The 27138-nt window shown below is 34.3% G+C and overlaps 1 protein-coding gene across 3 annotated transcripts in view; it reads right to left on the reverse strand.

Annotated features, from left to right (window-relative positions):
• Epb41l5 (erythrocyte membrane protein band 4.1 like 5) overlaps positions 1–27138 on the reverse strand; it is a 111476-nt gene that overhangs the window by 15835 nt on the left and 68503 nt on the right. For all 3 annotated transcript variants that reach the window (XM_046456854.2, XM_046456852.2, XM_046456853.2), the window contains exons 17-20: positions 16060–16223; positions 12508–12605; positions 5426–5554; positions 1367–1431 (exon numbers count right to left, since the gene is read on the reverse strand). In XM_046456854.2, the coding sequence (XP_046312810.1) occupies positions 1367–1431; positions 5426–5554; positions 12508–12605; positions 16060–16223 (456 nt within the window). The remainder of the gene's footprint in view (positions 1–1366; positions 1432–5425; positions 5555–12507; positions 12606–16059; positions 16224–27138) is intronic.

Below are 27138 nucleotides of genomic sequence, written 5' to 3' on the forward strand. Positions count from 1 at the left end.
AGGTGGAGTATATTCTAAGCTCTTTACAGCTTTAAGAGTTTTTAGGGCTGGGGATGTGGCTCAGCAGTAAAGAGCGTGCCTAGCATGTGCAAGGGCCTGGGTTCAATCCTTAGCACCACATAAAATAAATAAATAACTAAAAAGGTATTGTGTCCAATTACAACTAAAAAAAAAGATATTAAAAAAAGAGTTTAATAAAACTTCTGATGAACACAGGCCAGTCCTGCCCCCCTTTTCCTTCTATTTATTCTAAATACAACTTTAATAATGACAATACTAACAAATGTTAGCACCAACATTTAATTTAGAATAAATGAAAGGGATAAGCAGTAACATCAGTTTTTCCCTGATCATCAATTAGTATGGATGTTGAGAACCAACCGTAAAGTCTTAAACGTAAAGGATGATACACGCTTATATGCTATGTTGATTACAGCATGTGGAACAGAATGATTATTCAGAAAATCTTCATTGAAAAAATTTTGAAAATCAGAAAAGAACATTAATTTACCAATACTTTTTAGCACCAAATAAGAACAGATCATTAGATATACAGTGATGACAAAACTGGCATAAAACAAGGAATAAGGGGCTGGGGCTCAGTGGTAGAGCGCTTTCCTAGCATGTGTGAGGCACTGGGTTCAATCCTCAGCACCACATAAAAATAAACAAATTTAACAAAAACCACAAGGAATAAAAGTCTGACAAGACAAGTAAATAGCATAATACTCATTGACAAGAAGCAGAAGAGAGTAGGAGAAGTAACAAAAAAAATCTGTTTAGTTAATGTGAGAATCAATGGTAGGTAAAAGCACAAGGCCACTGTGATGGCACTAAGTTAACTGTGACACCCAGAGAAATGATAAGCATTTCACACCAAGTATACTATGAGATTCAAAATATCTTGAAAGATGTTCTTTTTTTTTCTTTTTTTGTACCAGGGATTGAACCCAGGGGCACTTTATGGCTAAGTAATACTCCATTGTGTAGTTATGTCATATGTATGTTTTATTGTGAGACAGGGTCTTGCTAAGTTGCTTAGAGCCTCACTAAGTTGCTAAGGCTGGCTTTGAACTTGTGATCCTTCTGTCATACACCAGTGCATCTGGCTAAAGATGTTTTTTTATTCTATTTTTTTAAATTAGTTTAAGACAAATGAGAATGTAGGAAGACTAGGAGTCTCTTTAAATAATCTAAAAGTAGGTATTAAGTGGCTCTGTGATAGAAAAGAGTGAATTCAAGCTCTTTTTCAAATAACTATCATTTAACCACATAATGATAGATTGGGGAAGTAAACACACACACACACAAAGGCAGCAGGAAAGGATCAGAAAATCAATTTACTTCTTTCTACCAAGAATCGTACCTGTCTATGGTAGCATCCTGAACACTGGCATTTTTATGACTTAATAAGCTATCTTCTCTTGTAACCTAAGGAAATGAAACCATAAAAAAAATAATCAGTTTGCTTCAGGCTTTAGTTCAAATAAGAAGTACCACCACTTATCAATACTATTCTTAATGCAATCCTATCCAAATCCTATCCTAGCCAAATTAATTATCAAAGACTCAATTTCAATATGTTTGGTGTACAAATTCCCATGCACTTACTATACTGCTGTCAATTGTTTTAGGACATCAGAGTGGGCCAGGTGAGGTGGGGCATGCATGTAATCCCAGTGGCTTCAGAGGCTGAGACAGGAGGATCAAGAGTTCAAAGCCAGCCTAGCAACTCAGCAAGGCCCTAAGGGACTCAATAAGACCTTATCTCTAAATAAATACAAAAAGGGCTGGGGATGTGGCTCATTGGTTAAGTGCCCTTGGGTTCAATCATTAGTACCCCCCCCCCAAAAAAAAGACATCACAGTGTGTTCACAAAGATTCAAGGCCAGAATTTTTTTTTTTAATATTTTTTTAGTTGTAGATGGACACAATACCTTTATTTATTTATTTATTTTTATGTGGTGCTGAGAATCAAACCCAGCCTCATATATGTGAGGCAAGCGCTCTGCCACTGAGCCACAATCCCAGCCCCAAGGCCAGAATTTTTAAAATTTATGTTAAAAAAAAAAAAAAAAACATGTTAAGCCATGTATTTGGCGCTTTTTTCCCCCCTTAAATGCAAGATATATTTTAGAAGGGAAATCTAAAGAAAAAAAAGGCCTTTTTCTGAAGAGCTCAGCTTTCCCCCAAACTTTATTGGTATTCTTTACACATTTTAAATGTAGACTCAGTGAGGTAGCTTAGTGGTACTTAGAGAAGTTGTCTAACATGTTCCAGGCCCTGGGTTTAACCAAGCACAACCATTCCTCCAAAAAAAAAGATGAAATTTAAGTGTAGGCCTCAACGAATTTTGAAAGTATATACAGTGCATAAACACCACATGCATCACTTCTTTCTACTATCCTCCCACACACCAAGTATTCCCTCAAGGCTTTTTCACTCAATCCCCTCAAAAACCCTTACTTGTGAGCAATCTATACATTCTATAATTTCATGTAATTGAACTCAGGTAATACCTACTTTTGGGTCTGCTTCTTTAGAGAAGCAATGTTTTTGAGATTCACTCATGATCTTCTTTTTTTTTAATATTTATTTTTCAATTGTAGTTGGACACCTTTATTTTATTTGTTTATTTATTTTTATGTGGTGCTGAGGATCAAACCCAGGGCCTCGAATGTGCTAGGCAAGCACTCTACTGTGGAGCCACAACCCCAGCCCCTCCCTCATGATCTTGCTGCGTATATCACCAATGGATGCTGAGTAGCATTTCAACTATACAGACATGCCACAATATCTGTTCATTTGTTTCCAATTTTTACAAATAAATTTGCTGAGAACATTATAATGTACTAATATCTATGTGAGCCCAAGCTTTAATTTCTCTTAGGTAAATAACTAAGTGTGTAATGGTTGGATCAGGCAGTTAGTGTGTGCTTAATACACTGCTAAACTCTTTATTCTAAAGTGTTTAGGCCATTTTATATTCTTACGAGCAATGTATCATCACCAACACAGTGGTGGTCAGTCTAATTTTAGCTATTTCAGTGGACATGTCTTTCACCATGGAATGTGATATTCACTATAGACTTTTTTCCCTACATGTCTTTATCAGGCTAAAGAAATACCATCTTATTTCTACTGTGTTGAAAGCTTTTATCATGAATAAATGCTGCATTTTATGGAACGCCTTTTCTGTATGAGACAATCTTATGCATTTTTTAACAAATGAACTATACCTGGGTTTGAATGATAATCCAACTTCTTTTCAAAGAGAAACCCTATGATCATGATGTATGATCCTATATTTGAATTGCTAAGTATGATCTGATTATATTTTGTTAAGAACTTTTATGTCTGTTCAAGGGAAGTCCTAGTTTGGAGTTAATTTTCTTCTAATTTTTTTCTGGTTTTGGTATAGAAATACCACTAGTTTCATAGATGAATTGAGAAGTTTTCCTTCCTCTTCTACTTTCTGCATGTTTGTATAAAACTATTATTATTTGGTAGATTTCTACCATGAAAGCGACTATCCTGGATTTTTCTTCATGAGGCTTATAACTATAAACTCCAATTCCTATAATTCAGAGCTACTGAAATTATTTCTTCTTTACATAAAGAAAGATGAAACTGAAATATAAGATAATAATGTCTATTCAGGCTGCGATAACAAAATGCCATAAACTGGTGACCTACAAATAACAAACATTTATTTCACACAGTTCCAGAGACTAGGAAGTACAAGATTAAGGCACTGGCTCTCTCCAGACTTTTCAACAAGAGCATTAATCCCATTCATAAGGGACCATGCCTCACCAAAGTTCCACCTATTAACAGCAATGCTCTGTGGATTAGTTTCCACATACAAATTTTGAAGGCAAAAAAATCCCCAATCAGATCATAGTGAATCATAATAGCTATTAAAGCTATTGCAATTTCCAATAATGGGTGTCAACCCTTTTAAAATGCTTTTTGTGTGCCAGGCACTATTCCACGTCCTTAACATTTATTATGATGCTTTATTCTTACAACACATCAAATGTAGGTATTACCATTATCTTATTTTAAACATAATTTAACTTAGGCTCAGAGAAATGAACTGATTTAACCCAAGTCAGAAAGTTGGTTGGTTACAGAACAGAAATGGGGTTCTTGATGGAGCCTGTTGTATTTTATATTTACTTTGATATATGAATATCATGCTATGTGTTTACATTGGGGAGGGGGATAAAAAGCATGAACAGTATTCCCTGTCATCTCAGTTCTAATCAAGCATAACTTCTCAACAAAAGGAGACTTTAAAATTTGTTGACAACCAGGTAAGCCTGACTTGGTGAAACAGCCTTCTTTCTGGTTTCAGCATGGAGAAAAAGTTTCAAAGGTGAGGAGAATCAAGGAAGAGTTGATTTGAAAAGGCATAGCTACCATATTCTTCCTGGAGGGCTGACCCTACACACTATATCCTTTATCATGTCATAAACCACTCTACCTTTTACCTCACAATTTTGCCCAATTGAGGATACATGGGGGTGAGAAGTAGTTGAAGGATACAGCATCACAGACTTAATGGTTAAAGAACTAAACAAACAACAAAAAATCACTGGGGTTTTCTGGCTATAAAAATGAAAACAAGTAAGGACTCACTTTAAAAGTATTTTGGCTTTTTATTTTTTAAGTACTTACACAACAGAGCATCTTCATTCTGACATTTTACTCCATGAATGACTCATCTTAGTTGAGCTTAATTTGCATTTAGATTTGAGAAAGGCATTATGAATGTGTTTCTTACTATTGTACTCTACCTCTAGTCTCTTGCTAAATTCTATATTCTGTTCTCTTTTTTCCCTTTTTTATTAGTTCTAATCACTTATACATGACAGTAGAAAGCTCTTCGATTCATTGTACATAAATGAAGCATTTTTCACTTCCCTGGTTGTACATGAAGTAGAGTCACACCATTCGTCCACCATATATCCTACTCCTTTTCCCTCACCCCCCGACCCCTGCTTTGCCCCATCAAAAGTTCCTCCACTCATCTCATGCCCACCCCCCCATTATGGATTAGCATCCATTTATCAGAGAAAACATTCAGCACCTGTTTTTTTGGGATTGGCTTATTTTGCTTAGCATGATATTCTAACTCCATCCATTTACCTACAAATGCCATACTTTTTATTCTCTTTTAATGCTGAGTAATTATTCCATTGTATATATGTACCACAGTTTCTTTATTCAGTCATCTACTGAAGGGCATCTAGGTTGGTTACACAGTTTAGCTATTGTGAACTGTGCTGCTATAAATATTGAAGTGGCTGTGTCCCTGTAGTAGGCTGTTTTTAAATCCTTTGAGTACAGACCGAGGAGGGGGATAGCTGGGTCAAATAGTGTGTACTCTTCGTTTCACCAGGACTGTTAGATAGCTTACCTTATGCACTGCTTCTACTTGAGCCTTCAAAATGTTACTCTTGAAGTCAGGAGGAACTCTCATGGCATTCAATCCGGGGCTCTCAATGGCATTATTAAGGCATTTTTCAGTCAACTTCACCACTTCCTTCTAAATATTAAAAATCAAACTGTAATCAACCTCAACAGCTTATATTTAAATAGGAATAAGACTGACGAAAGTTCATATTCAGACAATTAAAAAATCATGCCTAGGCAGCTATCTCTAATTCCAGGTATAGTCAACTCCTGCAATCACCTACCTTCAGACAACTCCAGAAATCCTAGGATTAGCCTCTGGAGAATCTATCCTAAAATACAGCTGAAAGCAAATGTCACACATTCTCCACGTGTGGTTTAATTCAGGCATTTGTCCCAGAAGATACAGTTAAGTTACTTAAAGAAAGGGAATCGGGCCCAATAATTTCTTGAGGTTCCTACCTATTCATATTTCATGTTTGGAACTCTGGAACTATTACCAGGAAATTGGCCATGTCTGGGATTATATGTAACAAAGCCAGGAAAAAGTCACTCTCAGATACAGATTTATGAAAAATGTAGAATAAAACACAAATCTAGTCAATAAATACAATAATTCAAACAATTAAAATGAGCTATTATGAAAAGAAATAAATGAAAGGAAGCAGACTAATATGTTTAAAAGAAAAATTACCTGCACTACAATTGATATTTTGCCTAAGTTAAACAGCAACCATTAAAACAAGGCTAGTTGTCAGGTCTAGAATTATATACTGTAGCATGCTTTCAAAGTTTGAAAAGACTTAATTAATGTGCTAATTCTAATTTGGTGTTTCTCAATGTGATCTCCCACATCTGCCTCTAGGTAGTAACGCAAAATCTAAAATTATAACAAGCTGCCCCATGTGATTCTGATAAATATAAAGTCTGAAAATTATTTCCTTAGGCTAGCCTATGACTTCCTAGTCTTCAGAATGGTTCCTGTTAATTGAAACCATTATAGCTTTTTCAATCATGGCTCATTCAAATTGCTTTGACAGGTTTCTTTTTTTCCTGGAGAAAATAATGTTGCAGACTTGAGATTGCTTGTTAATCATTTTTATCTGCTCATTATAATATTCTACAAGCAATCTGCCTCAGACATATGCAGGTATTTCTTTTTCTGTCTATGTTAAAAATAAAACAAGAATTCAACACACATAACTAAATTCCTAAGAGTAAGAATTGTTATTATCTTTCTGGAAGTCAGTTTTGCCAAATCACTAAAGGCTTCAAAATTATGCTTATCCTTTAACTGACACTTTCAATTTCTGAGTATTATCCCAAAGACATAATCAAAGATGACTACAAATGCTTATTTAAAAGACTTTCACAACATTTACCAAGACAGTAAAAATTAGGTGTCTAACAGAGGTTGGAGTAAACACATAAATGAGTATTCATGTGATTTAATTATTACCCATAATGTGACAACTTTTTAATTTTAAAAAGCTATGTATTGGGCTAGGGTTGTGGCTCAATGGTAGAGCACTTCCCTGGCATGCATGAGACACCAGGTTCATTCCCTAGAACCACATTTTTAGTTTTGAAATGCATACGTCATTTAAGTATTTTGGAAGTATTTGGCTTTAAAAATATTGCCATATAGGGTTGTGGCTCAGAGGTAGAGTGCTCGCCTAGCATGTGAGAGGCACTGGGTTAGATACTTAGCGCCACATAAAAATAAAATAAAAGATACTGTGTCCACCTATAACTAAAAAATAAATATTAAAAAATATATATTGCCACCTACTAGTGGCACAATGGATGACTTTATATTTTCTATTCTTTTAAATCTATATTTTCTACAGTATCATGTATATATATATAAAAGAAAAATAATTACTAAATATAAGCTGAGTATAATAGCTTTAAAACACTTTCACATTAATTTATTATAACCTATAAGTCCACTGGCACCCACTTACTATGCGGCTAACTTATCTGCCTTGGGGAGCCAAAATGTGGCAAAAAGAAAACCAAAAGAATTCAAAGGATACTCTGATTCCTAATACCCCAAATTAGATTCAATTTGAAATGAATTAAAAGGATACTCTGATTCCTAACACCTCAAATCAGATTCAATTTGAAATGAATGTAAAATTGAAACTCCACTATAGAGTAGTCTTGGCTATAAAAGTCTGCTTTGTTAGGCGTTCATGTAAGGAGTTGAAGTAGATTCAAAGTCTGCTTCAGTCCCAATCAGAATGACACCCACCATTCCCAAAAGGTCCAAGTGCCCTTGGAAAACAATTAATGTAAACAATAAAACAAAAGAAAAATGGTGCTTTCTTATACACCGAGGTCCTAATTCTGTGAGCTCTGCATTTAAATGCCTCAGAAATATTGAAATTACTAAAACTAAAAATATTAATACACATGCACTTTTAAACATGTGAAATTCCTCAAAGTTCAAGAGATGCAAGTAGTTTTATTTTAAGATTGATAATGGTTAATTGTTTTTAATTATGGGCCCCTTGGAGAGTTTGGAAAAAATTTGAGTCCGATTTTCAGAAAAATGCACAAATTAATTAAAGACAGGGTATGTGAATTTCATGGGGCTTACGGACCCTACTTATAGTTAGGGATAAGCCTGTGGCCTTCGGGTTAAGAATGCTGCTTGAAAAAATTAGATGGGCTGGGATCGTGGCTCAGGGGTAGAGCACTTGCCTCACATGTGTAAGGCACTGGGTTCAATTCTCAGCATGGCATATAAATAAATGAATAAAATAAAGGTCCATCAACAACTAAAAAAATATTTTTAAAAAAGAAAAAATTAGATACAATTTACTTTTCTAAATATACACAGAGGTTTGAACCACATTTTATTATCTGCTTCTTTTCATTACGTTGTTTAATGTAAATGAAACTGGAAGAGTGCCTAAGACAAGACAAACTGAATGTGAACTTAACAGCATAACAGCCTGATAACAGCCAGAAACAAAAAAATGACTATTTAAAAATTATTAAACAGCTGGATTCTATCTATAACGTCTGTTACCTGGGAGGCTGAGACAGAAGATTTCAAGTTCAAGGCCAGCCTCAGAAGCTTAATGAGACCTTATCTCAAATAAAAAATATTAGGGGCATCCCTGGGTTCAATCCCCATACCAAAAAATAAAAATTATAAAACAAACAAGAAAATTAAAACAAAAAGTCATCATCTCTATTTACCAGTTAAGTGATTTGCACCAGCCCACTGATCCCTGGAAAAGTGTGAAATTCCTTTGTATGGGTGATATCTGAAGACTGCTTCCATTCCCCAAAGGGGAATCATACTTATCATCATGCCTTCTGTGTACAAACTCCAGTGGAGAGAAAGAAAGCTACTTTTTGCTTACATACTTTCTAGGTCTGAATAGAATGTAAATCAAAATAATAAAAACAACAAAGTTGATCCCGGATAATGGCAATCTGCTACTAGATTACATTTGTAACAACTAAGAAAAAGGACCATTAAAGTACAACCCACAGGGCAAGTCTGGGCCACTGCAAGTAAAAATGACTGGAACAAGCAATGCTCATTCCTCTATGCTGCTTTCCTGCTGTAATAGGGGCAAAGATGAATAGCTTGACAAAGACTACATGGTTGGCAAAGCCTAAAATATTTACTATCTGGCCCTTCTGGAAACAGCTTGGTAATCTCTGGTTGCAAGAATACAGTCTTTATGCCTAGTTTTAATCTTTTAGCCTAAAAAAGACTAGATGTTAAGGGTCATATACTTTAATTATGTCCACTGCCCTTGCTAATAAATGCAGTGTGGGTTTCATGACTTTAAGCATTCTTAAATTTTATTACTCATCATCAAAGAACAATAAAAAAATGATACGTAAAATAAAGTTTGGTGATAAAGTAACTGAAAAAGTCTATAGATCTCGACATAGCATAACAGAAGATGCAAAGCAAGAAAAAGCACAAAGACTGAATAAATACAGGAAAGAAGCACCAAGCATCTCAAAGTTTGAAGGAACAATCCATCAGTCCATTCTGTCACCAAAATAATCAAATTGGTTAATTTTTCATCTCAACCTGAGGAATCTCCCTTGCTAAATAAAGAACTTGCTACTTCCTGAGTTAACATATTCAATATGCTACCAAAAAATGTAACTAGTAGGAAACACTTCCTTACTTCAAGGCAAGGTCAACATACCTGTAATATACACATCTTTTCTCTGAGGCTATTAAAAAATAAGATACATTATGGGGCTGGGGTTATAGTTCAGTGGCAGAGCACTTGCCTAGCAAGAATGAGACACTGGGTTTGATTCTCAGAACCATATATAAATAAATAAAAATAAGTAAAAAATAAAGGTGTCCATCTACAAATAAAAAAAAATTAAAAGATGCATTGATTCCTCTTTCATATAACAGCTCTTCAGATATCTAAAGACAGTTGAAGTACTCTTTTTTGAGATTTCTACTTGGTGATTCTCAAGTTTACAATGTCCAGTTATAATTTAGTTTCGAGACCCTTTACCATATAGATGCTCTTTCTCAAACTGCTTTAGTTTTCCCAAATCATTTTCAAGAATGGTATCCATAAATGAATAAAATATTATGGTTTGACCTCCTTTTAAAAACTCTTTTAATTAATACAACACAGCTGTTTTGCAGCTGATTCATACTGCAGTTATATATTCTTTAAAAAAAATTTTTTTTACACACGCTCCTATTATATTCTAGTCCCCTACCCTAACTCTGTACTTGTGAAGACTTGACATATTTTCTTAAATTCAGTCCATCATTCTAGCCTATCAAGGTATTCATGAATCTTGATTTGGCCTTTCAAAACTGTACTTCCCTAATGTTATCATCTGAAAATCCCATTAGCTTAAGAGATCTGGGATAAGAAGTGATCAACAGAGATGGTCATTTGCAATATGAACTTCTCTGGGGCTTGGTGGCATAGGCCTGAGGGCCAGGACCTTGTTTTTCCTCTGTGAATTTCACATGATATTTTTTCTATCATACAGAAAGTAAACAATAAACACATCGGTAGAACTGAATCAACAGTATATTTGAAACAAAACAAAACAAAAACCCCTCAGGTGCCTGAATCAATTCTGTGTAATGCAGGTCTCCTTGTGGCGTGAGAACTTTCTCATAATGGGTTCTCATATAACAATGGTCAACTGTCATTTGACAAGATTGTGTGGCTGCTTCAGACCTCTGCAGATGCACTATTCTCACAGCTGGTTATTCAACCACTAATATTTTGCTTCAGAATAACATTATATTTAGAGTAGATTTTCTTTTGAAATTAGTTAGCAAGATTGATATTAAAATTAGTTTGTATTCCTTAGGCAAATATCACTGATTGCTGGTAGAGGTAGAGAAATCAGCCCAAATTAAAAATGTGCCAGGTTAATACAAAATGAACTTTTTTATTAACTTTTTTACACTACTCTGATTGACTAGAGTTAAGATACAATACTTAATTCTCCTTCTAGTCTCACCTGACATGGAATAAGCCCTCACTAAATAGCTGTCTTTTCTTGGCTATGTCATCCCCAAAATGTTGCTGGATGGCACAATGTCCTTCACTCTGCCCTCCTCTCTACCCCTCCCTCGCTATCCTAAAAACCCATACTCCTTCCTCATTTTTTCAAGGCTTCAAGATTAACCTAACAGATCCTCTGCCTCAGAGACTCAGTGTGAATTTTATAAAAGAAACAAGTAACTATTCAACAGATTTCCACAACTTCCCTTCTAAAGTAGCTCAAGTTTCTCCTTTTTTCTTCCTGCAGTGGTTCACCAGGTTTTATTTTTCTTCAGGTTCATTCCAGTACTCTACTAATGTCAAATTAATGATTAATCACCTAAAGTTTTCAATTTACTCTTCGTTTCTGACCCTGAATTACCTGCCTTACAAAAACAGTAAGCAAAATGACACTGTGAAAACAGACAAATGCAACAGAAAAATACTGAAGGGTCAAGAAAAATGGAAAGCCTGTCTGAGATTCAATCAGCTTCTAAAAGATATTTCTAAAAAAGAAAATTTTTAAAAATAAATAGTAATAATGAAAAAAAAAAGAGTTGGATCCAGAAGGACAGTTATAATAATGCAAGAAAGAAGAAAGTTACTGTCTACTAGTCTCTGAAGAAATTCTATGCAGTTATCCAAGGTTGACAGAATACTACAAAACAGCTATTCCCTCTTTAAAACAAAGAGAAATCAAGTCATCTTGACCTTGTTACTGGTTGTCTATAAAGAGAAAAAAGAATGAATTAAAATTTGTTATTTTATTTCAGAGGAACATGTGGTAACAGATATGATTTAATTATAAAATTTCTATCTCATCCACTTTATTTTAGTTGTTCCTGTAAGTTATATAATATAGAAATAAGAAAAATTTAAATTATACACAATTAACTAAAGTTTGATATAACTGGTATGCATCTTTTTATCCCACACCAAAAAAACACCCAAAAAACTCACAGGATGGAGAGGGATGAAAGTTGAAGTTAAAGCATCTGAAATTTTATTTTCTTCCTGGTTTATACCATAAAGCATCTCTCTTTTTTAAAACAAAACCCTTCTATAATTTCAAAAGGTTTTTAGCAAGTACTTCAACTAGATGGGCTGGGATGAATCAAAATTAAAGGTTTAATAGCAATAATGCTTTCTGAGTTTAAAAAACAATCATGAGCCAGGCATTGTGGCACATGCCAACTTGGAAGGTTGAGGCAGGATCGCAAGTTCAAGGCTAGCCTTGGCAACTTAGTAAAACCCTGACTCAAAAAATAAAGAAGTCTGGGGATGGAGATGTAAGTCAATGGTAGAGCACTCCTAAGTTCAATCCTCAGTACAAAAAAAGAAAAAGAAAAATCATGAGATGACCTTATAATTCTTAATGTTGCTATACAACTTTCCTCCTTCCCTCTCAAACATCCATCTTCCATCTTTTTTTTTTTTTAATGAGAAAACAGGCTTATAATACTCAGCACAGATTTTCCAGCAAAAGAAAAGTATTCTCTTTTAAAAGAAAAGACTTCTAGGAGCTCTGGAAATGTGAAACAGGTAGACACAGAGAAGATTTAAATACCTGGCTGTTGACATTAATATCAATGTTTGATTGAGGAGGCAGCAAAGGACTGTTTTCCATCTCAAATTGCTTGAGCTTCTCTGAGGCATCTTTCAATGCTGAAAAAAATCGCAAAATAATAGTCTGTCAGTCTATCAAGCTGTCATAACTATGTGGGGACACAAATTTAAGTTTTATTTTCCTCAGCACCAATAACCATCACTTAAAAGAAATAATACAAATGAACAGAAAAAAATATATATTTTCTTTCCATGACCAGGTAACTCTCCGTTACCTTGAGAGTTAATCCCAAATAGCAATCCTAAATACATTGTCCTATGTTTACATCACTCCTAAAAAGCAACTGTATATGGACTCTCAATAGCATGTGTGCTAAAGGTTTAACAGCCAAGAGATTTAAAGGGCAGAACACTTTTGACATGGTCCTTTTCTTCATTAACCTCAACTCAAAATGCATGTGTAACCTTAGTATACACTGCCGTCTCCATTCCTGGTCTTCACTATATCCCATCTAAAATTAAGTTTCTCTTGAGATCAGGGATAGAGTGCTCGACTCGCACGTTCGAGACCCTGAGTTCAATCTTCAGCACCATATAAAAATAAATAAGTGAAATAAAAGTATTGTTTACAACTACAACTAAAAAATAATTAAAAAAATAAGTTTCCCTGGAGCAAACTGGTGAAAGGACATAATTATTCATTCATTAATCCAAAATAATATATATTGGTACTATCAAGTGTGTATAAGGGTTGGGGATTTCTCTCAATGGTTGAACACTTGCCTAGCATGCTGCAAGGTTCTGGGTTCAATCCCCAGTACCTCAAGGGAAAAAAAAAATTGACTGCTATAGGTGTGTGTGATGCAGGACAAGCATTTTGTCCTCATAATGTTCTTCCTAGCTGCAAAATATTATAAATAAAGTCCTTTAACTACTGAAAATAATACATTAAAAACACAATTCATATTTAAATAAGTTATATTTAAATTACTCACTGTAATAATTTTATATGGCAGAGATTAATTTGCATTAGTTATTTTGGTAATTTTTTGTCACTTGGCAGAAAAATTATTGAATGCCTAACAAATTCTATGTAATGAGGTAGAAGGAAGAAGAAGAAAACTGAAATCATGTCCTTGGATCACAGGGATCTTCTAAAAGCACTGATCAATTAACCCAGTAGATTCTCTTGCTGGCTGCACAGAGTCTGATGGAGAACCTTCAAGAAATACTGATTCTCAGGGATCACCCTACAATAATTATATGAGAATTTCTAGAGTTAAGATTCTTGCACTGAAAGTTTTAAAAACTTTCCAAGTGATTTTAATGTACAACTAAAGTTGAAAGTCACAAATTCAACACTGGTCTTCTCAAAATCTTCCCTACCCATTTACTTAATTGCCATCTTTGGTTTTGTATATTATTCAAGTTCCCTGATGCTGAATTTTAACGTGATTCTGATACTATGAACTCTTTAGCATATACTGTTAAATTACTATCTGTAACTAGTAACCTATGTGAATCAAGATTTTAACATTATAACAAAAATACAGAATAAACTGGATACCAAGATGAGAAGGCCTTAACTTTTAACATATAATACACTATTCTCACTGACTTATGCAAATGTTATAAATCTCAACTGAGTAAGTTATATTAATGAAACCCTTATACTATGGAAGAATTGCTTGTACCACCACCTCAACAGCATTCTAGCTCTACTTGAATACCTTCTATAATGAGGAACCTCTTAGGTATCTATCTATTTGTAGTATACGGCAGAAATAGTTTAAAAAAATTAATCCCTATAATGATACAGAATTTGCTCCCCTATACTTGCAAATTGCTCATCTAGGATTCACCAGTAAAGCACCAAAAAATAAATTCTTTGATATACCAGACATTCAAAATGTTTGGAGAATTATCATCTCATTCAATCTTTTCTTTTCTAGGCATCTCTACTTCATTATGCCATGTTGCCCTAACCTAATACTATCTGCTAATACTGTGTACTAAATAAATGTTTGCTAATACTACTTTATTGCATCACTGAAGAAATTAAATGTTTTGAATTCATATGGACTTAAAATGGAATATAAATGAAATCAACATTGCCATCCTTATGAAAGAGAATTTTTAACCCTGAAAGCACTTTGCATCGAGCTATTCCTGCCTCTGCCTGAATCTAAATCCCGGTGGCTTTCATTTGTATGTCTAACATCTTTGAAGTGAAAAAGAACAAGCACTTCTAAGAAGAGGTGGATTCAAAAATAGGGCTATCCAAACTGGACTAACCAAGAGAGACAGAAACAGTAAAAGACTTCTTGATAAATAGTAAAAGGACATTTTCTTAATCCAGTAACTCACTACCTTCAAAAAAAAAAAAAAAGTCAAATCACTTTATTCTAAAATTGCCAATATAATAAATCAAAGTTAATTCTTGTTGCCCTGACTGCTGAATGATAAACACAACATTTTAAACATGGTAGATGTCAATAAAAATAACCATCATGATATACCCAAGACATTTGTTTAACCAGTGTATTTGTAGTAGTTATTTAGGAAATAAAAGAACATATTATAACCCACTTACAGAAGTATTTCAGAGTGTTCTACTAAGCAGAAGAAGCACTGCGTGATTATCCACTAACACTTTTTATTTCTAAATTACTAAATGCTATTGCTCTACCCTAAAGTCTTTAGAGACAACAGAATACTCACTGGCAATTTTCTGTGAGTTGTTTAAAGATAGCGTCTAATTTTAGCCTATGATAGAATCAGAATTGGCGAGAGCCATGTAAATACAAGCTGCTTTAAAATGAACATGCATTACACTGAGATTCAATAGGAACTTCTGTTTAGAAACATTTTATGCTTTACTATCAAACCAAACTCTCAAATATATAGACATCTTCAATGAGCAATTTACTTTCTCCTTTTAACCTTTGAAAATTTTAAGGAAAGCAGCATTTGTTATGTATTATTTTTTAAATATTTTTTAGTTGTTGATGTACCTTTATTTTTTATTTATTTATATGTGGTGCTGAGGATGGAACCCAATGCCTCACACATGCTAGGCAAGTGCCCTGCCACTGAGCCACGATCCCAGCCCCTGTATTATTTCTTTTTATGGGACTAGACATTAATAACCCTCATTAACACACACACACACACACACACTACTTTCTAGGAGCTAATGAATCATTCAAACATTCATTCAATTCTGTCCCCTAGGAGACCTTTAAGAAAAAATTTTTTGCTACTTAATTTGTACTCAAGAAACAAAGTAAAACTAAGAATGAGAACTCAAATGTTTAATTATTCAAAAATGATGCATATGTTTAATGGTCTTAATTACATTATCTTAAATATTTCAATGCTCTAAAGTCAAAAAAGGCAGGGAATCATAACTAATGTTACTTAAATTTAAAAGCTCAACTATTACATGTAATATTCTTATAGTTAATGTAATATTCTTAGAGGAAGTGATTTAAATATCTCATTTCAAAGGGAGATAAAAGTACTACTGATATATTACAGAATATTTACTTACTCTCACATTCAGCTTCAGGTTCCTCTAATCCAGTTTGCATAGTGGCTATGTTAATGTCATCCAGTGCTAGGGATGTTTCCATGGTATCTGATGCCCTAGTTACATCACCAATGGCTGTTTCCAGTAAGTCTGGGCTATCTAGCAAATCAATACTCAGAGGCAAGCTGCAAAAGGCAATATAAAACTTACTTAGACCAATAAATTTATAATAAAATGAATTTAAAACACTAACAAAAATCAATGTTAAGGAAAGATTCATTAAAGAATTTTATCAAACTGGCTTTATTCATATCTTAAATTTCTTTGGGAAGATTTCTAGCCAAGATGGAGCAAAAGGGACTGGGTTAGCCTCCCACCCTTAGGAGAAACTGAAATCAGGAGGGGAAAAAAAACAACAACTATTTTCAAGACACTAAACATCAGGCAACAAAAGAATGACTCTGAGATTCAGAAAACATGTAAGGTGAGCCTTAAGAAAATTTTCAGGCTATGGTGCAGACAGGGAAGTGAGGCAGAGCACCCAACACTCCTTAGCTGAGAAGATGGGACTGAGAGTCTAGAAGACAAGTCACACAGATGTTATAGGACAGAATGCCAAAGGAAAAAGTAGTGCAAAGAGACGGCGCTAGAGACAGGTAAAGGGTCCACTTCTAAGTATTCAGCACATGTGTGAGAAAACTCCCCAAGGCCTGGAAAGGAACTTCTTCCATGCATTAGGTGGAATTTGTGGCACTCACATTTCCACGGAGCTGTGAAAACATGTAATTCACAGAGCACTCTCTCCTCTGTAGTAGAAAGATATTAACCCAGACAAGCACTGCAACAAACTCACCAAAATAAATATAAGTGAGAACTGGAAGGGTCAAACTTTTCAAGTACCTCAACCACATCTCAAAACAAACCTCAAGATGATTTAGAAAAATATGTAGCAGCCAATAAAATAAAATGCACAATATCAGGCTTCCACTCAAAGATTACCAAGAATTCAAAGAGGCAGAAAAAGGATGTCCTCAATCAAATTAAGGGCATTTACCCAGAAACAAAACACAAAGCAGAACTCCACAAACAAGCCAAATAAACCAAAACCTAACATCACAGTTAATGATATAAGACAAATTCTGCTGGGCGCAGTGGCCCACATCTGTAATCCCAGCTGCTCGGGAGGCTGAGGCACTAAACAACTCAGCGAGATCCTGTCCCTAAATAAAATACAAAACAGGGCTGGAAATGTGGCTCAGTGGTTGAGTGCCCCTGAGTTCAATCCCCGGTAGCCCCCCCAAAAAGAAAGACAAATGCTTTCTCTCATAAGAAGTAAGTTCACTTTTGTCATTTTAAGTCAACATTGTACTAGAGGTTCTAATAGTGCAAAAAGGCGGGGGGGGGAGAGAAAATGTACATCAAAGGTATTCAGAGTAAAAAGGGAAAACACAGATAAATGTACAAGGCTTGTACACTGAAAACTAACAAATTAAAGGAAATCTAAGTAAAAAGAAGGACATCTGACATGCATGGAAACACTTAATGTTGTCAAGATGGCAGTTTTCCCCTAACTGATCTGTATATTCGATACATTATCAAAATTCCAGCAGATTTTTTTTGTAAAATTCAGTCAATCCTAAAATTCATATGTAAATTAAAAGGAGCTAGAATAGCCAAAACAACTTCAAAAAAGAATAAAATTTAAGAATGTACATTATCCAATTTCAAAACTCTCTAGACAGCAAACAGTATTCAAGATTTTGTGGGATTGGCATGAAGATAGGCAGGTAAATCAACAGACCAGATTGAGAGTACAGATTTTCTTCTATTTATAGCTGACTTTGGCAAGATAAATCAGTGGGAGAAAAGATAAGTCTTTTCAACAAATTGTGCCAGGACAATCAAAATGCAAAAATTTTGAATTTTAACTCTACTTCACACTATTCACAAAAATTAAATCAAAATGGACAAGAAACCTAAGTCCCTATTTAAGAGCTAAAATTAAAACTTTAAAATAAACCACACAGGAGAAAAAAATCTTTATGGCCATCATTGGGTATAATATCCCAGATATAACACCAAAGGTCTGATCCACAAAAGAAAAATTTCATACATTGGAGTTTATCATATATTAAAATGTTTGAGCTTCAGAAAGCCATGTGTGAAAATGAATAGAAACTACAGATTAGGAGAAAAGTTTTGAAAATCATGTATCTGAGAAGGAGCTTGTATCTAAAACATACAAAGAACTCTTAAAACAATAAGACAACCCATATAAAAATTGGCAAAATGTCTGAACAAACACTTCTCCAGAAAAAAATATTCAAATAGTTAATACTCAACATTATTTTCCCTCAGGAAAATATGAATCAAAACCACAATATGCCCACTTTAATGGTTACAAAACAAAAAGACATTAAGTGTTGGCGAGGATGTGGAAATGAGGTAACCCTCATGCATTTCCACTCTGGGAAACAGTTTGTCCATTTCCTGAAAAATTAATAACAAATTTACAATACAGCCCATCAATTTTCCTCCTAGAATTTTGTCCAAGAGATATAACTTATATCAATGCAAAAACACGTGCACAGCCAGGCTCAATGGCACATGTCTATAATCCCAGCTCCTCAGGAGGCTTAGGCAGAACTACAAGTTGGAGGCCAGCCTTGGCAACTGAGATCCCATCTCACATTAAAGGGGACTGGGAATGTAGCTCAAAATAGGGTGGGGATGTGGCTCAGTGGTTGAGTGGCCCTGAGTTCAATCCTGGTACTCTAAAATAAATAAATAAATAATAAATTCTAAATTTAGAAATCTATTAGCCAATATAATCTATGTTAACACATTTTTTTTCCCTTGGTGTATGGGCAGGGGGTACTGGGGATCAAAATCAGGGACTCACACAAGCTAGGCAGGTACTTTCCCACTGAGCCAAATTCCCATTCCTGACAAATTTTTTGTTTTTGATGGATATCACTATGTTGCCAAGACTGGCCTCATACTTGAGATCCTAGTGCCTCAACCTTCTAAGTAGGTGGAGTTTATAGGCATGTATCACCTGGCTCTATCACAGATGGGATCTCTGTGATCAGTTGTATAATTTTCAACAAGTTACTTTACCTTGTTCTCAAAATGTGTAAAGGTAGAGGTAGGGAAGTGGGTGGTGGTAGAGTTTTGGTCTCCCTACACTGGTTTCTTTCATATGCTTTTACTTGAATTTGTGACGTACATTTAATCCACAAGATTTCTTGGCTAAAACATTTAGAAACCATTGGAGTACTCCTGTGTACTCCTGACACATTCCATCTTTAACACTATAAAAATTTATTCATGTAAAACCAGCTCATTAGTTCACTCTTCATTCCATCTCCTACTGGTCCAACTGTTATCCACACTAAATATGAATCAGGTCACAGGTGTTAGTAGTGATGGAGAGAGGAGATCAAACAGATGACAGGGTACTGAATTTGTTAAAGTGGAACAATGAGCATATATTAGTGTTCATTGTATGTTCTAACTGATCTATTTTTTACATTGTCAACATTTTAAAAAACAGAGATACCAATATTTTGGACAAAAGGATGTGAGAACTGGAAGGAGGTCATCTCCTGTGGACCTAATGTGGACACATGACAGAAAAAAAATTTTTTTTAAATTACATATCATACTAAAAAATAAGACAAAAATTTTATAAATCAGAAAGTAAGTGAAAAATGTAAAAACAGTGTATGGGTTAAATCGTAGCCCCAGTTGAAAATTCAAATGGTTAAGTTCTAACTCCTAATACCTCAAAATATGGCCTTATTTGATGGGCTCGCTAACAAATATAATTAGCTAAGTTGATAAGTTCATTCTAGAGTGGGATACATTTCTCACGCAGAGAAATGCCATGTGAAGATGAAGGCAGAAGTTGGGATGAAGCATCTACAAGCCAAGAGACACCAAAGATTGCCAGTAAACCACAAGAAACTAGCCAAGAGGCATGGAACAGATTCTTTCTGACAGCCCTCAGAAGAAGCAACCCTACTAACACCTTGATCTCAAACTTACAACTTTTTAAAATGTGAAAAGAAAATTTTGTTAAGTGACCCAGTTTGTGGACCCTGTTCACAGCAGTCCTACCAAACGAATATATCCCTCATTCTAAAGATCAGAGCCTACTTAGAGAACCTGAAAGTACACATCATTCAAGTCATAAGAAATCCCAAAAAAGACATTCTGCAAGGAAATTCAAAGGGCTAGAGGGTACTTTGACTTTTCTCCTCCACTTTACAAGGAGAGTGGGACCTTGTAAAATCATATCAAGTAAACAGAGGCTCCAAGGAGAATGGCATCTCTGTGGTGGTGAAATGCCAAGCACCAGAAACTCCTAGGTCTATGTTGGGTGGTAGAGAGAGAGTTCTAATGAAAATCTCATGCCTGAATCTGCAAGTTTGGGTGCATATTTAAATATACTTCCCATGTAGTGAAGTGCTTCCTTCAGGACAGTGGTCCAAACCAGTAAGTTGAATTGAACCAACCTGAAGAAAAGACAAGTTGGACAAGCTGCATTCTCAATGCTTGGCATAGCAAAGATTGCACAGGCCAAGTGGCACAAAGAATAAAAACAGGAGTAAATGATAATGCATTGCAGAAAAAAATCTATAAATGTAATTAATGCTGTTAGCAAATTATTTCTTTTAAAGGTTAGGAGAAAGAAAAGCTCTTTTGGACATTAGAAAAGCAACTCATATATTTAAGAAGACAGAATTAGAAAATCACCATATTACAATAGTGAATTAATAATAACGGATTCAAGGGGCTGGGGTTGTAGCTCAGTGGTAGAGCACTCGCTTAGCACCCGCAAGATGCTGGGTTTGATCTTCAGCACCACATAAAATAAATGAATAAAATAAAGGTACTGTGTCCAACTACGACAAAAAAAAATTTAAAAAAATAATGGATTCAAGGCAAAAATCATCAGTGAGTACTAAAAACAGGATCAAAGATTTGGGAGGAATGGGAAAACCACTCAGTATCAAAATGACACTCCACAGATTACAAAGGGGAAAAGTACTTTTACAGGGAAGTCTGGTGAATATCATCTTAAAAAAAAAAAATGTCCAACCTTAACTTAATCATGAGAAATCAGACAAATCTGTTGAGAGATATCTTGCAAAAGAATTGGCAAAGGCTCTTTTCTTAAAAGCCCAAAATTATAAAAGGCAAAAAAATTATTCAAAGGCTGGGGACTATTCCTGATTAAAGTTACACAAAAAACTAATTGAAATCTTGATTGGTACTTAGATAAAGAGTAAAAAAAACAACTATAAAGTGCATTTACTGAACCAGTTGGCAAAATCTGAAGATAGACTAAACATTAGATCAATGATAAATTTTATGTGTAACAAAATGTGTTATGTACTAGAATATCTTTGGTTTTTGGAAATTTTATATGAAAGTATTTAGAGATGAAGTAACAATGTCTTCATTATGATTCTCAAATAGTTCAGCCAATACAATTTTTTTTTAACATTTGGCAAATGTAAGGAAGGACACGTTATGTATTCATATCCACCATTATTTATTTATTTATTTATTTATTTGTAAGTTTGAAGTTTCCCAAAATAAAAATTTGGGAGAAAAAAAAAGAATGCATGTGCTTCCCTTGGGCCAGAGTTAAGTCCAACTTTAAGCCCATTCAATGGAACACTAAAATGTACCAAGGTCAGATGACTTGAATGTAAAAAGGTACTGGTGGGCAGGAGCTAAACCAGGAAAAAGGAGAGAGAAGAAAGATGCTGCAGAGATGAAACATGAAGCACTTTGCCTATGCTGAGGAAGTGACAGGTCCTATGAGAACAAGCTAAGGTGAAGTAGCACAAGACAGAATGCACAGCTGGGTGTGGTGTTGCATGCCTGTAATCCCAGCAACTTGGGAGGTTAAGGAAGGAGCATGGCAAATTCGAGGCAGCCTGGGCTGTTCGAGGACCCTATCTCAAAATAAAAAAGAAAAAGGGCTGGGGATGTAGTTCAATGGTAGGGCACCCCTGAGTTCAATCTCCAGTACCTCCCCCCACAACACACACACACACACACACAGTGGACACTAGCACACGTCATGACACGCTGCTGGATTACAATAGCATCATTCAAATAAGTCTTTCCCCACTTTCTTCTTCCATCTAGTTCAACCTTGAAATCGAAAATTAAAACAATGAAAAATTCTCTCATTCCTCACTGTACATTTAGAGAAAGGGGAAATGATATTGGACATAATAAATTCAAGTGATAATTTATTGCAACTTAAAGTATGTTTCAATTACTGAAAGTAAGATGTATTTAAACCATGGGCTGAAAGGAGGAAGAAAAGTACACCTTGTATGAATGAATATGGTAATTAAGAGCAACAAAGTAGAGCATTTAGCCCTTTCCATAACAATGATGAATCCTTAGCAGGGCACTGAACCTTAAGCCAGGAGATACTTGAGGAGTTAAGAGTAGAAATAGACACTGGGGTTAAAAAAAAATCCGATTCCTTGGGTGAAATGAAACCCAAGATACCATGTGTGAGGCAGTGAACAAGAGTTTAGACTACTACAGGGGTTGGGGTTGTGGCTCAGTGGTAGAGCACTTGCCTGGCACATGTGAGGTACGGGGTTCGATCCTCAGCACCACATACATACATACTCAAAGGTATTGAGTCCATCTACAACTAAAACATTATATTTAAAAAAAAAAAAGTTAGGCTACTACATAAAATCAGGGATATTTTAGATATGAACAGAAGCTGAGAAAGCTCTCTTCACAAGTCTAGAGTTTCATATGAGAAGAAACCTTGCAGTGAAATGAAGGGAATACTCATAAGTCTCTGTGCAAACAACCATGAGACCACCACGTTCTGTCTCAAGAACTAAAGCAATTTCTATGAAAGATCCTACAACAGGGTCTCAAAAAGTGAAGCTGAGGAAATTTAAAAACTACCGTATAGGCAAGAAGGAAAGAAAACAAACCTGCTGAACTCAGAGAAATGAAGCACATAAAGAAGTCTGGCACAGGGGTTGGGTTGTGGCTAAGCAGTAGAGCGCTCGCCTAGCATGTGCAAGGCCTTGGGTTTGATTCTCAGCACCACATAAAATAAATAAATAAATAAAATAAAGGCATATATAAAAAAGAAGTCTGACTCTAAGACAACCAACAAACCAAGAGCACTTATAACTAAGGAAGCAGAAAGGACAACAATCTAAAAAGAAATGCAACTATATTAAACGTTCTGAAAGACACAGAGAAGGTATAGAATCAATGAAACAGGAAAGGAAATTATGAAAAAGAACAGTAGACTCTAAAAGATGAGAAATTAAATGAGTCAGTAAAATAAATGTTCAAAGGGACACTGTTGACTAGAGCATCACAGAAAAATTGATTAGCAGATATTAGGAAAATCACCAAGAAAGTAATAAAGACATAGTAAACATAAAAGAAACACAGAGATTGAAAGCTGCAACCTATACTTATTTAACAGAAATTTCAGGAGGCAAAACAGAGAACATGAAAATGGTGCAATATTAGAAGAGATAATGACTACACTTTCCAAAGAGAAGACATTCAGGGCTGGGGTTGTGGCTCAGTGGTAGAGTGCTTGCCTAGCATGCATCAGGCACTGGGTTCAATCCCCAGCACCACCTACAAAAAACTAAATAAACAAAATAAGGTATTAAAAAAAAAAATCTAAAAAAAAAAAAACTTTCATAAAGGATTAAACACTAAATACTGAACACATAAGTTTTACTTCTACTTTCTCATAAGACTGCTCTAAAGTGATAGTATAGTATAAGGACACAAAATCACTGTCATTTATAAGAAACAAAAAAAGGAAAAGAAAGGAAAATTTTTGAAGGCAGTGAATGGATAAGTGATCATTGATTAGAAAGGCTTGAAGCTCTAAAACCTAATCTAAAGGTATAGAAAGTTTAGGGGAAAAAAGTCACTATATGGAACTGAAAAAATGTTCCAATTCTATAGGCTGTCTTTTCACTTTCTTGATTGTAATCTTTTGAATGTAATCTTTTGAAATACAAATGTTTTGATATTTAGTGAATTCAAATTATCTCTTTTTGCTTTTGTCACATGCTTTAGTGTCATATCTAAAAAATGCTGGTCAAAAAGATTTACCCCATGCTTTCCTTTAATATAGTTCTAGCTATTAAACTTAGGTCTACTATCTATTGGGGTTAATTTTTATATGGTGTGAGATAGATGTCCAATATCACTCTTTTTCGTTGTGGATATTCAGTTGGATTAGTACAAACAAGTTCCTTAAAGAATGGAGCTAACTGAAAAGCCATCTGGAAAAACACAATCAGCTATCATTACTTATGCCTTCTATCAAAAAAATTCTAAATGCATCTGAAATTCAAATACAGTACAGGAAAATTAAACCTTACAAGTGTTAGAAGCAACCAAATTGAATTCCCTTAAAATGTAGCAGCAAAGAAAACCATTCTAACCATTAAAATTCAGAAATCATTTAAAAAAAAAGATGGATGCATTTTTTTCGTATAAAAATCTTATACACAGCAAAAAATACCAAAAGCAAATAATAAGTGACAAGTTGAAAATACACATGCAACTTATATTCATAGAGTTCATATCCCTACTACATATAAAAAGCTTCTGAAAAATAGAAAAGGCTAACTGCTCTGTTTTAGATAGGACATGAAATTTACAGAAAAAATGCAAATGACTTAAAAATTTAAAAAAAGTTCATAGTGAGAGGAATTTAAATGAAATACACTGAATATTGACTGTAGTGTTAGTTTCATGGATGCATGTGTCAAAACTCATCCTTCAGGGAAAAAAAAAAAAGATGGGCACAAACAGAACTTCAGTTGCTTCAGTTATGGTTGCAGAAAAATTAGTTATTTCCGTTTTAGAAATTAAGAGTAGAAAGATAAAGTAAAGAGTATTTAAGCTTCACAATTACATCTAAATAAGATATATGCTTAGGGATGAATTACTTGCTTTTACCAGATTATGTAAATAAAGAAATAAGAGAATATTGTACAAAACTACATAGAAAATTGAAAACTTAAATAAAATTAATAAATTCCTATAGAAATTGGCTCAAAAAGAAATAGAAAACCTGACTAGACCAGTAACCATTAAATAAGCTAAGTTTATTCAAAAATATCTTCACATGAAGAAAATAGCATGCCAATTCAACTACACAGAAGACTCCTACCAAACTATATAGGAAACAGCTCACTCTACTTTTACATAAACTCTTCAGAAGATTAAAAAAAAAAAAGTGGGCAACATTCCACAGTTCATTATATGAGACTAGGATTAATCAGATGAAAACACTACAGGTCAAAAATATAAATAAATAAGTCAATTTCACTCATTAAGAAACTAAAAATCAGGGCCAGGGTTGTGGCTCAGTGGTAGAGTGCTTGCCTTCAGTGTGAGGCACTGGGTTTGATTCTCAGCACCAGATACAGATAAATGAACAAAACAAAGATCCACCAAAAACTTAAAAACATAAAAAAAAAAAAAAAAAAAAAAGAAGCTAAAAATCTAAACAAAACAGCAAAACAGCAGCAAACCAAATCCAGGAATGTAAGATGTTATTTACATGAATATAAATCCATGTGATTAATGCCATGGAATGATACACTGAAAAAAGAATAAGCACTTACAAACACTGGTGAAATCTGAGTAAGATCTGAAGTCTAATATTGTGCCAGTCAGTTTCTGGGTTTGACAATATAATTATACAAGATATCAGCATTAGGGGAAGTCCTCACTAAAAAATACAGGATTTCTGACAGAAGGAGAATGAGAACAAACAACATTACTCAATAATGGTGCATGATCAGTCAATCCATTTAATAATAGATAAATAATAAAAAATAAATAAAACTATCTCTATTTCACCCTTCATAGAAAGTAACTAGTCTTAAATGTGAAAGGCAAAACTACCCATTTTTACAAAAACAATATAGGACCATAAGTTCTTAACCTCAACATAGGAAAACATTTGTTAACTAAAACTCAAAAAGTATTACACAAGAAAAACATTGGGGAAAAAAAAAAAAACTAATAGGGCTGGGATTGTGGTGGTGGTAGAACACTCACCTAGCACGTGTGAGGCCCTGGGTTCCATCCTCAGCACCACATAATAAATAAATAAATAATAAACAAGTATAAAGATATTGTGTCCAACTACAACTAAAAAAAATAAATATTAAAAAAACCTGATAAATTTAACATTAGTTTTTGAGCAACATAAACATATTCAAAGCATAATTGTCTTAATAGTTACAACCTGGGAACAAAAAAGATGTATCATATATCAACAATAAAATGGACGTGTTTTGGTATTCCCTAAAGATCTGGAAAACCACACAGGAATATACTGAATAAACAATTTCTACAAGCATCATCATAGCTGATTCTCAAAAGAAAAGCAATGGGCAAGACTCGAAATAAGATTATGATTCAACCTACATGAAGTTCAAAATCAGGCAAAAAAAAACAATGCAATGTTTTTTTTTTTAAATATTTATTTTTTAGAAGTAGTTGGACACAATACCTTAATTTTGTTTATTTATTTTTACGTGGTGCTGAGAATCGAACCCAGGGCCTCGCACGTGCTAGACAGGCGCTCTACTGCTGAGCCACAATCCCAGCCCATACAATGCAATGTTTAAGAATATAAGACACATAAGGTAAAATTACTTTCAGAAAAGTAAAAAAAAAAATTTAAGACAAAACTCATCAATAGTAGATGTGTTGGGTAGGAAAGAATGGAAGGAAATAAAATTGTGGTCACAGAGAGGGTTCTGAAACAGTAATTTCTATTTCTTAATATTAAGAATTATATTCAAATTTGAACTGCATTTTTATAGACATATTTATATGTATGTACTTCATGATAAATTTTTTAAATAAAGGGCAAATCGAAAAAATTTTAATATCCAAGATGTTTTGTTCTTTAATGGAAAAAAAAATCTTTGAATGCTTCAGATTCTCACTTGATACTAATTCACAAATTTACTTGTCTATTTGGGTATTAACTCCTCCCCACCCCCAGTTAGCAGCATAAACATTTATTGTTGC

Source organism: Marmota monax, unplaced genomic scaffold (genome assembly GCF_021218885.2).
Source record: "Marmota monax isolate L192 unplaced genomic scaffold, Marmota_monax_Labrador192_F-V1.1 WCK01_AAM20220418_F8-fsc00121, whole genome shotgun sequence".
NCBI classification, from domain to species: Eukaryota; Metazoa; Chordata; class Mammalia; order Rodentia; family Sciuridae; genus Marmota; species Marmota monax.